Raw genomic sequence first — 12,396 nt, forward strand, 5'->3', positions numbered from 1 at the left:
ACTGCTCTTGCCATTACATTAATAGGATCTTGCTGCTTGTTTGTGTTTATTGTCCAGAGATTAGGAGGGAAGGTTCCCTTTCTCCTGTGAATTCTCAAAAAATCACCTTGTTGCTGCAGTCTCCAGCTGTGAAGTTCATCACCAATCCTGAGTTCTTCACTGTGCTGCATGCAAACTATGTGAGTAATTATGATTTGCTCTCTCACATTACCGGTTTCTGAATCCAGGTGCTGCACCCCAGGCATGCAGGAAGGATGAACAATGCATTTGAGCTGCACGATTCGGTGCTCAGTTGTTCTTTCTGAGCACCAGAGCAGGTTGGGGATAATACAGACAGGCTGCTCCAAGGACTTTCATGCTGGAATTCTGCCTCATACAAGGAATTTCCTGGTACAGAGAAGCTCATTAATGTTATCCTTCCAGAATAAGCAGGAACCCTTGCTTTCAGCTTGGTTGATTCTGTTGTCTGTTGCTGCAGGGAGTGAGGTTGTTACCTTTAGAGCCATATTCCTGAGATATCTTATGCGGATACCACTGACTCTCGGGGAAATAAAGAGAAAACACTGTTAATTGATGCAGTTTGCATTCCCAAGAATAAGGTGGGCATAATGCAGTGAAAGCAATACTGACTTGAGTCAATGTAGCTATTTTGGAAAAGACAAGAATGAAAATGAATTATCAAAATTCAAATAACTTTTCTTTTGCCATTAATGCAATGAATCTGTAATTTTTCTTGCAAACCTGGAGCAGAGTGGAAAAATTTGATGATAGGACAACCAGGAGGAAGTAGGTAGGGAAATTCAACAAGGAGATGCAGTCCCAGTTTCCCATATCTTGAATGCAGCTCAGGTAGGCATCTACACAAGACTTGGGAATATTTGGAAAGTCATCCATTTCTGGGTAGGGATGACCTTTCTTTTTGAAAGGAAAAGAAATTAGAGCACTTCAGGAGTTGGTCAGCACAGGTCTTTTGCTAACTGCAGGCATCAAGTTTTGGCTGCAGCGCTTTGCGGGTTCAAGCCAGCTGTCCATCTCCATCTGCCAGAGATTGTTGCTGTGAAATCCACAGAGGAAGGGATATATTAACTCATCTGGTATTACCTGAACTAGGTGATGGAGGGCACATAATGTCTTCCATCAATGTGCTGCTATATGGTGATTTATAGCTGGGAGCAGTATCATTTTCATTTGGCATAGTTTTTGCCAAATGAGCAACTGATTCCATAGTGGTGTGAGGAACAGCTCACAAGAGATTGAATCCCAGTTTTATTTCTCACTGAAATAAAAAAGCCAAGAGAGACCTTCAGTTCGAGCTTATAAAGTTGTCTCTACTATGAGAGCCAGAATGATCTATTGAAACATCTGTCAAATGGTCATACAGATTCCACTTGTACAGGAATAATGACCCACATAACTTTTGGCTTAACAGGGTTGTAATATCTTAACCACAGGCCCCTATTAAAATTTCAAGCTATTAATTATACCAATGAAGTGGGGATTGGAAAATATTATCCCACAGTTAAAACTAAAAGGGAAAGGCTCTAATTTTTGAGATACTTTATTTCCATGGAGGAATAAAACTACATTACGTTTTTTGTTTCCCTTAGTGCAGCTAAGAGATAGTCAGGCAGTCATTGATCACACACGAGATCAAAATACAACTTCTGTTGTGGAGTAGGCTGGGATCTTACCCATTCATGACCATGAAGCTTTCTCAAGGTTATAGCCAGGTCGTATCTTTAGGGCAGAGATTGTATCTTTGTGATTTCATAACATTTAGCAACCCTTGCCATAATTAGTGACCCTGCTCTACAGGGAGCATTCTCCTCTCAGCACTACCACCCTGATAAAGCCTTACATAATAAAGACAATATTTGCAAATGTTTAGTGCATGATAGTGGTTAAGGTGCATTAAAAAATACTGGGAAGCTGAGAGTTAAAAGCTGCTGGGTCAGATTCTCTGGGCAGATTACAGGTGTGCACACTGGGGCTCACTTCGCTGGAGGCACAGGTCCTCCACTGATCCTTTATTATTCTAGTGAGTAATTAAAGCCTTCGGGTTGACCAGCAGAACCAATGCACTCATTTTCTCTCTACAGGTAAGCTTTTGTAAACTTTCCTACCCTGTCTTGAGGAGCTTTTCCCCTAAAGTAAAAGATCCCAAGAGTAACATGTAGATGAGAAAAAGTGTGGCTTGTGCTTTACTGAATACACTGTGGCAACAAATAGAGTTCACTTTGGTCCTTATTCTGCAACCAGATCAACACTGCCTCACTTGGAACTGCACCAGGGCATGTTCTAGGAGGTGTATTTAATGACCATTGTGAGATATAACGAGCTGCCCGAGGGGTGGCATTCATCTGATTCATGAAAATAGCTCTATCTGACATGCTTTGTGGTCGTTGGAGAAACAAATACTTATTTACAGGAAATGATTCATATCATCCAGAAATAGAGAATTGAAAGTGTCTGTTTCTGTCTTGGGGCTATGAAGTGACCATAAAGTGGCAAGCTTAGATGTAGACATTTGCACTGTAGTCCTCTTAAGTTCATGAATCCTATCACATGCATCTTGATTTGAATTATAACATAACTATCTTTGCATCTTTTTAGCTTCATTCAGTCTCACATGAATCGACCAGTGAAAGCACTGAAATAAGTACAACTACATTCATCTGGAGTGTGTGGTGTTTTAGCTCACTGTCTGTTTGGAGTACATTGGAAAGGCAGTTTATGCACAAGTGAATTGTGCATAATGTGGGATATTTCACTTTCCAGATTGCATTTCTTAATTCTAGGTATTCATGTAAAGTAGTCACTCAAATCAAAACAATGAGATGGAAATGATTCTTTACTCTAGAAGGATTTGTTTCAGTTCTTTGGGCATATGTCCCATGAAATAACCAAATATGTTGTTTTGACATCAGAACTGGTTTTCCTCACTTCTGTTTTCCATCTCTTAGAGTGCCTATCGAGTCTTCACTAACAGTACATGCTTGAAGCATATGATTCTGAAGATCCGTAGAGATGCTCGCAATTTTGAGCGCTATCAGCACAACCGAGACCTGGTAAATTTTATCAACATGTTTGCTGATACCCGACTGGAGCTTCCTCGTGGCTGGGAGATAAAAACTGACCAGCAGGGCAAGGTAAGAGTGCCAACAAAACAGATCACTTGTTGAACACAGCACATCGGGCTACATGATTACCAAAGGTTCCTACCTTCTTGACTCAAAATTTGTGGAGGTTTGGTTTAAACAAGACAAGCAGCAAGCACAGTTAGCTTAAAAGCAGAGAACAAATGCTTTGAAGCACAGTGGTGACCCCCAGCTTTCTCTGGAATTTTGTATGTGTCCAGCATTGGACTATTAAGAATAGTTTAAGCCAGAGTTTAGATCTGTCATAACTGCAAAATTTGGCTTAAGGTCTTTGCCTCCAGTGAAGCTTTGCTAAGTGACTTTTGGAACCGCTAAATAGGCTAAAGCAGTGTTCCATTCTCTTCTCTCTTGTTTACCACATGACCGTTACACATGATTTTGACCTACATAGCTTCAGGTATTTGCCAAGAGCTATTCTACCTGTGAGTAAGAAAGTGCTGTCATTTGCAGATTTCTTCCATGGGCTGTACCTAAACAGGGTATTTGTGACACACAGTAGCCAATGGTTTTAACTTTATGATCCTACAATATCATCACAGTGTTGCCAGTCATCTTACAAAAAGCCATTGTTCCTTTGTATTTCAGTCTTTCTTTGTTGACCACAACAGCCGTGCTACCACCTTCATAGATCCCAGGATCCCTCTGCAGAATGGCCGTCTCCCCAATCACCTGACTCACAGGCAGCATCTGCAGCGACTCCGTAGCTACAGCGCTGGAGAGGTAACTGTGCTGGTATCAATACAGTTACTTTTGACAGCAGTTGTCTGTAGAACTAAAAGCACTCCTTATCTTTAAAATGCATTTAAACAGAATGTCTTGTGGATTTTCATCTTCCAGTGGAAGAAAGGGATTTTTTTTGTTTCTGAAGGGTTTATCTCAGAGCTTGCTGGTAATGCAGGTTCATATTTTGACTGTTTTCAGAATAAAATAAGAAACAAGTAAAACTAAATAATGGAAGTGAAATAATGACAAAATAGATTTTAAAAGAAGAATCTGTATTTGACATCCTAGTCTTGCTTAAGTGAAGTCATTCATTGCTTTTATAGCCTGCTGCTTCAGCAGCTTCAGATGTTTCTTCATTCCCCACTGTGACACTGTACTCTGAAAAGATATCCCTAGCAGTAGTGTAGTAATGTGTGTTGATGTTTGCTTCCTTAGCTTTCAGTCACATTAAACATCTTTCCTGTGTTTCATGGGGGTGATTTGTATCATTGAGGATCACAGGCAGGATTGATAGAAGCATAAATACTGGGTTTGTGTTGTGGATTTAAGGAGGAAAAAGTACCAGCAATCAAGATTCTTCATGTAACAAATCCATACAGTTGAACATCTGTAAAAAATGAAGCTGAACAGCAGTAAAGATTAAAGATCTTCCTTTTCCAGAAAAACATCTGGGGATATGCTTGTGAAGTTAACGTTGAGATTTATTGCAGCAGGACCAGCCTGAACATCTCCCACTGCCAAAGGGGGTTGGGATCAGGAGGTCAGAGCTTCAGAACCAAAGGCAAAGTAGGCATGAGTAGCTTGGGTAGATTTTCCCCATATTGGGTGAACACAACAATGTATTTTCTGAAGACAGAAGTGTATCAATGGATCTGTTTCAATCACATCTTCTCACCAACTTAGCAACTTCCATCTGCCAACAGCCTGCAGTTTAGTATTGCTGTTGTGACTAAACTATTGACATGAATGTGAAAGTCACCTACATGCTGATTCATATTTGGGCCCATGCTTGCCTAGGGCTTGCTTACAATTTCACCATATCAGGGGCAGAAACACCACTGAGCAATTCAGGTTACCTAGGCCAAAACATATGCTTGGTTTTGCAAGTGCTGTCAAGACTGGCAGAGAACAATTTGCAATAAGCCCAATATATCAAGTACAGGGGAGGGAGTGAAAAGCATTGAATACTTCTGAATAATGATTCTCTGGGGAAATTGTAAACTGTTAATTGAGGCCACTGATTTGGCATGATCAGCCAATGAAACAGATTTCTGTCTCGGGAGCCATCAGTGCTGGCGCCTTCATCCTACTGTCTTGGTGGCCCCGATCCCACAGTGCTTTTGCACCCTTGTTATAGTCAGTAGCTTCCGCTCTGGAAGTATCTACTCCTCCACTGAAGGACTCCCATTGTTTTACAAGGACTTTTTATTGGTGCCTAAAAGCCCACTGTTCTCAAGGTGAAGATTCAACCCTTTGCAACTCAGCCCATTTATTAACAGCCATGTGTCCCATGACGTTTCTTCCAAGTCTATTTGGATGTGCTTCTGTCCTATAAATCATGTTTGTGGGGCCACACTTGGGGCTTTGTCCTGGCTGTGTGTCAGCTGTCTGCAGTCCAGCTGGTTTCTTTGCTGAGCAGGTGGTGTGGCCTCTGGAATCCATCACCAGGACAGCAAGAAGGACCAAGAAAGACAATTACCAGTTTTGAACATTATGTATCAGTTGAGCCCAAAGGAGAGCAAAACAGGGCAGTTCCAGTCAGGATAGCTTGTGGGTGCCAGAAAGGATATAGAAGCCAGCCAGGGCAATGAGAGATAAAACTCCCTGCCTTGGCACACACACCTGACATCCTGCCCAAGTGCCAATGTGAGCTGCCAGTGTCATGTGGACTTCCCAGGGACTTTGTGACACTGACTGATCAGTTGAGGAAAGAGCAGATGAGCCCAAAGTGGGAAAAAGGAAATATCCAGCTTTACACACTCGGTGGTGACTCTTAGGTGAGTCAACATAAAGAAATGGTGATGGTTCTAAGAGATTGTGATCTTGGTACTCAACAGTGGACAAAAAACCAAATGTAATGTCTGGATTCTTGGAAAGTGAATAGAAAGATCTGTTTAATCTAAGAGAGGACAGGCATGACAAGAACTGAGCTTTGGTAGAAAAAGCCAAAATAATCAAAATAAGGCAGGGTTGAAATACAGTGACAGTAGCTAACCATAGGAACTGATGATTTCATGGGCACTGGGTCTCCCATTTCTTTATACTTTCAGGTTAAAAAACCATGTAAAAGCCAGTTTTATCTTAGTCACCTACAAGTTTCAAAGCCCCATGTCCAGGGCAGTGCAGTGAATTGGCTGTGGTGCTGGTATAAAAGCAGTCATCTGCAGCTCTCTCATCCATCTTCTAAATCCTTCTGTCTTACCAAAATGTGGCGTGATTCCTGCCTAATAATCCATGGTGCTGAACAGAAACCCTTGCAATACTAATAAAAATTTGATTTTTATTATTTCAAATATACTTTTAGAACTCCCTCATGAAACTGGAACATAAAAAGATGCTTTCTCAGATACGGCAGTTTCCTTTGCTTTATGACATTTAAAATTCATTGTCAGTAGAGAATAGAAAAAGCTATTGCATAGCTACTCACGAAGGCTCATTGTTGCTTCCAAGTACTTTTATTCAAGGCTTACTCAACTATTAATAGGCCAAGTGAAGATGAAACCTGCCCTTTTTCCTCTCAATCTCCATATGGTGAGCTGTGTTTTTAAATGGCTGTGCATATAATAGTACTCCGTCTTGCTCCAACAAAGCATCCATTTCAGAAATCTGTAATATTTATGTTTTTCTTTATGTTGAAGCATTCTCCTAAATGAAAAACCTCTCTAAAAACTTTTGCTATCTGCCTGAGTAGATTCTTGCTTTTAAATAGCATTATATACATATATTTGACAAAAATGCTACAGATTCTTTCGTAAGCACTTCTTAAGGTATCAGTCTTTTACAGGAAAAAGGTGATTGATGCTTCTCTGGGTTACCTGATTTTTGAAAAGCAAAGTTTAGGGAGCTGTACTGGCCACCAGTAAATAGGAGAACATAGGTCACCAAGTCCTTTCTCTCCTTCTGACACTGCTATAAACAGAACAGGTCAGAAGCACTTTCCATTCTCTCTAAGAGACTTTCCATCTGCAATGGAAATGAAAGTGTATGATTACAGGGTAGGGATTTTAAAGACCAAAAGAAGAAGGAAGCAAGCATCCATAATGGAGAGGCAAGAGTTTCTGGTTAGCAAGAAAAGTAGAGGAGGTACTGGAATATAGCAGTATATCAGTCTCCTTACTGACCCAAAGCACAACAAGCAAGTAGCAGAATTCAAACAGGCAGGAGCCTCTCAAATCCAGCAGTGATATAAAACCCAGGAAAGGTTATTATATCATTGAAAGGCTCCTGTGATAGTTTGGACTCTCCACTCTGGTTGCAACATCCTAGTATCAATTGCAAAGCTGTTAAGCCTACCATAAACCTGTCAGATTACCCTGCTCTAGATGAACCAGGTGACTAAATCATTAGAGGGGTCACTCTTCTTTTTTTAATTAGACAATAACATGCTTATCTAAATTAAATGATACGATTAAAAAGTAGACAAGGTGCTTGTGATTAAACACTGAATTGTAGCAATCAATTAATTGTACTATATTAGCTAAAAATTAGAAAGATGAGTGTTAGCAGAATGGAAGTTAATTGGACAGCTGGGAATTTTCCTCTTGTGTTGCCAGAGAAAAATTGTTTAGAGATGTAAGTGTGTAAAGAGCATGATGCAAACACAGCATCAGCGATGCCTAGTGCTGGTAATGAAGAGGACAGCACCACAGCGCTTGCAATTTATTATGGTAAGGTGCATACAGAACTGGATTCCTATAATCTAGATGATTTTAGCTATTAAACCAGAATTGGGAAGAAGGGAAGTGGGGAATGAAGGCTCCTTTTCAGTGAAGGGCTGTAGATGCTTTTCCTTTCAGAAGGATGCCTGGGCCAGAGGGCCATAGCTGCTTAAAACTGAGCTAGACTTGCAGTGTCAGTTGGCCCATGGGGGTGTGTGAAGGAGACAAAGGAAGGAGACATAGCACAGCACAGAGGGACTTAGTGAATTGTGTATGGCCTGCTTGAAAGTTCTTCTGTGTTTAAAGGTGAGAAGGGTTGGACCAAGGTTAGCACATCAGTCCATTAAATACTGTGGCCTGACTGTTTTCTCTGACACTGGGATAACTGTATTGCAGTCAAGAGAAGCACACCAATATAAAATGGGTGCAAGTGAAATCATAAGTGAATGGTGGAGTGAAACATTCACCATGCCCTTTCTCAGCAGTTTTGTGTTTTCAGTTACTGTATGTTTAATTAGAATCATTAAGATTTTTAAGTTTTTAACCTGTGGATTGACATGTATCAAGTGCATTGACTGGCATCTTGTTACATATAAACCCTTTATGCTTTATGTGGTCCAGAGGCAACTTGCCAGTCTTCTCGGCTTTCATTTGTTTCCAGTTGGAAGACCTGGCATTTGGCCGTACTACTGAAAATGGGTTGGCACCATTTGCTTGGATGCAGAGCTAAGCATTTAAAATATTGGAGTAGGGGCAATTTCTTCCTGAAGCAGTTGCCAAGTACTACAATTTGTGCAGTGAGAAAGGAGCAGCTATTAACCCAATAGAATGGCAATTGGAATTCCTCACACATCTTGTCCTGATACAGGGTGTCCTCACATTGATTTTGTAGCACTGCTCCTCTGTTGGCTTCCCCATGGCCATATTTTGGAGGAGCACACATGAAAGAGAGGTGGATTCCTCTCATCTTGCACAAACCCTCACAAAGTTACCCAGCAAGTAATGACTTACTGAAGACAGATTGACAGACCTCATTGTATGGCTTTATATATTCTCATACCTAAGTGTTTTCCCACCTTTTAATGTATCTGTCTTCCTGACATGATACCATTCAGCAGATGCTGTGTTTAGTAGCATTCTTTAAGTGCCTTACTTAAGTAGTAGAGATAAATTTCCTTCTTACCACTCTTTCTATCAGCTCTTCAGATTATGTTCCTTTTTCAGTGTATACAATTCAACTTCTCTTTCTGGTTATGCAAGTTAGGCAACTCCTTTTTGCAACAGTATAGCTTATTTCTGTCTTGTGATCTACATAGATATACCTTCCTTATGTTATTTCCAATATTAAATTCCCCTTCAGCATGTTGCAGTGTTATGGGTTTTTTCTCTTTTTTTCAAATTAACATTGTTGTAAAAACCTTGAAGTAAATGCAGTTGGGCTAGAACAAGAGACTGTGTGGTATTACAGAGCTTTTAGTTTCATTGCACCAGAGGACTCCATCACTGCAATAACTTTATGAACTGGCATTTGAGTCTGCATTCTGGTGCCTTCACTGCATCATCAAAGAGATGTGATAGCTGAGGATAATGGTGTCCCTCCATTTGGAAGCACAGAATTACCTGCCTTTTTTAAGCTGAAGTATAAAGCTGTAGTTTTTGTAGTCTTTCTGTCCTTCAGTCACTCAGCATCACATATCATTCTGAAGGTCAAAGGCGTGAAGATGAAAAACATTTTTGTTGACTGATGTGTTACCAACAATCAGTTCTGATCATTCTTTCCCTTTCCTCTAATGCTGTAGGCCTCTGAAGTCTCTCGAAACAGAGGAGTTACTCTGTTGGCCAGACCAGGCAATAGTCTCGTAACAGCTATTAGAAACCAGCACCACCACGAGACATTACCTCTCGGTAAGCCAAGTCTATTTTTTCTTTTCAAAGCAGTGCTCACAAAGATGCTTTCTAGAACATCTCATCAACCACATGCACTGCTTCATGTTGCCCTGTGCCCCACCAGCAGTGCAATGTGCCCTGCACAGTCATGGTGATGTGATCAGGCCCTCTGTGGGGCCTGGATTTATTTAACTGGTTATTCCCCAGTAAATAAAACTTCTGTATTTTTTCCCCCTTTTCCAGCTTACAATGACAAGATTGTTGCATTTCTGCGCCAACCCAACATTTTTGAGATGCTGCAGGAGCGTCAGCCCAGCTTGGCCAGAAACCATGCACTCAGGTACTGCTCTTTTCCAGACTGTTGAAGCCAAGTTTCAGGAAGGACTTCTGGTAGTGGGGAAAACCAAACTGTAGTAACTGTAGTACAGAAGATGAAGCTGGGCCTCATGTAGAGCTGTCACCAGTAACAAGTAGGTGTTGACCACCAGAATCTGTGTAGTTAATATTGTTATTTTCCATAGACACCCAAGAAATAAGAAGAATCAAAGTAATTATGGCAAACAGGGACATACATTATTTCCATTCTGAGTGTTACAGAATAGCAGCAACTCTGTCTTCACCTCCTATTATCACTTCACTTTTCAGAAGATGGGTTGAAATTGTGTTTGAATGAAAATCAGCAGCAAAACTCCAGTAACTTCATCAGAACCAGGATTTTACCTCATGGTTGGATTTACACCCGGGCCATGGACATTGTCACGCTAGATTTCATAAATAGGAACATTATGAGATCTACTGCTGCCTTTAATCTTTCTCACTTATGACTTAATGGAAGTCCTTTCCAAAGTAATCAAATTGTATCTTTCTCTTTCTTATGCCTATTCCTTTCCTTAGGTGTAAGAGAAAAGTAAAAACAGAACCAAAAGTCAGTACAATTTAAACTCATTCTAATTCCAAAGGTTAAATTAATTGTTTTGGCCAAGAACCTAAGCTGGCATTAGTTGGTCTCAGCAATGCCAGTTTGTCCAAGAACTTAGTTTGTGCTGTGCAATAGAAAGTATGGCTGCAGGACTGGTGAAGGAGGGAAGGGAGAGCAAAGGAAGGACATTCGAGTTCCTGCAGTGCAGTTTCAGCTGATAGCCCTACTGACTCACTATTTACCTGTGAGGGCCAGACAAAGAGTTCTTTGGGTGTAAGGATTAGACTTCCTTCCTGGAGGAATTAATACATTCAAATAATATGAGGGAGACAGAATGAAAAATGCTCCCAGTATTCAAGATGTATGTTTCCGTAACTGAGAATTTTTTATCTTCACCATCAGATTATTCCACACTTCTTTTTTTTTCCTCAGCTGTAATTTGAATTCTCATTTCTCAGAGAACAGATGATGCTTTTATCTCCTTTTGAGCAGAGAACAAAATTGACTAGTGATAGGGACTAGACAGCTTAGCCAGTACATAATGAGATTTGTAACAGGATATTGAGCCCTTTGCCTCCAGGTCATTGCTTTGATTATGCCTTAGGTCAGGAGCAATCCCAAGCCACTACCTAATGCTTATACAGTAGCTATTAAGCAAACTCCTAGGAGACAAATGTCTGTCTTATACGGAGCTTGATTCTGCAATACATTGCAGTCCTACCCAGCAGGGTGCTAAAGCACATCCTTGACTTGAGATAGAATCCTTTGACTTGGCAGTGCTTAAGAAACACTGACAGAGTGGAATTTAGATCTGTATCTTCTAGTGTCCTGATCTGCTGATAGGATCCTATTCTGTGTTTCCCACTCCTTCTTAGCAGTCATTTAAACAATAAAATGTACAATTTTCCACATGTACTGTATAACTTCTGTGTGATCAATTATTATCAAGTATATGTTAGTGTTATTTTCCAGTTAGGCCTGACAGAGGTAAAGGAAGTTGTATGATGTCAAATTCTGTTGATCAAAGGTGGTGTACTAGTTGTAGCCTTAAACAAAAGACCCCTGTCTGTCAGTGACCTCATCTACAGCACCATACCCGAGCTTGGAGGACTAAGAATCATACTGTTTTCTAAAATATGGTATAAAATCTGAGTGATAGAAATAGATTATTTTTTGCCAGTTTGTTAATGAGATTAGAAAATTAATCAGGTAGTTGCTATTTTTGTAAAGAGAGAAAAAGGAACTGGTAAAATACCAAGGGATGAGTCTATGCTTAGTTCATGCCTTGATACTGGCATGATCTCTTCTTTGTCTTTTCTTTCTTCTCAGTACTATTATTTTTGTTTCAGGGAGAAGATCCATTACATTCGGACAGAGGGTACACATGGGCTTGAAAAGCTGTCCTGTGATGCAGATTTAGTAATTCTGCTAAGGTAAGCAATTTGATCAAAAGCATAATGTCATTACTTATGGAACCAGAGAAGGTGGTTGGCTCTCTCTTAGAATTGAAAAGACTTTGTGAAATCTTCCAGGTCATTTGTAACTACAACAGTATTTATTGTTACTGATAGTCACCCAAAATAATCCACCCAGTCTGTCAACTCTTATTCCTGGAAGGCAGCCTCCATCAGTGCAGGAAGCTGCATCCCCAGCCAGCTCAATCAATATAGCTGTTACCATCAAGTAGCAGAGAAAAATAATTGGATCAGAATGTTGTCTTTCTATGGAAAAACTCTTGGTTGTTTGGTTGATTTTTAAAAAAGAGGAATAAACTTTGTCTTAGTGTAAGTAAATAATGTAACTGCTTGTGAAATTGCTAGTTTTACTACAG

The 12,396-nt window shown here is 40.3% G+C and overlaps 1 protein-coding gene across 1 annotated transcript in view; it reads left to right on the forward strand.

Annotated features, from left to right (window-relative positions):
* The window catches only part of HECW1 (HECT, C2 and WW domain containing E3 ubiquitin protein ligase 1), a 248,112-nt gene that overhangs the window by 191,734 nt on the left and 43,982 nt on the right, over positions 1-12,396 (forward strand). Inside the window, exons 13-18 of the mRNA XM_034062430.1 lie at positions 58-179; positions 2,964-3,149; positions 3,744-3,878; positions 9,559-9,664; positions 9,890-9,986; positions 11,915-11,998. Coding sequence (XP_033918321.1) covers positions 58-179; positions 2,964-3,149; positions 3,744-3,878; positions 9,559-9,664; positions 9,890-9,986; positions 11,915-11,998 — 730 coding nt within the window. The remainder of the gene's footprint in view (positions 1-57; positions 180-2,963; positions 3,150-3,743; positions 3,879-9,558; positions 9,665-9,889; positions 9,987-11,914; positions 11,999-12,396) is intronic.

The sequence above is a fragment of the Melopsittacus undulatus genome, chromosome 1 (assembly GCF_012275295.1).
Source record: "Melopsittacus undulatus isolate bMelUnd1 chromosome 1, bMelUnd1.mat.Z, whole genome shotgun sequence".
NCBI lineage: Eukaryota > Metazoa > Chordata > Aves > Psittaciformes > Psittaculidae > Melopsittacus > Melopsittacus undulatus.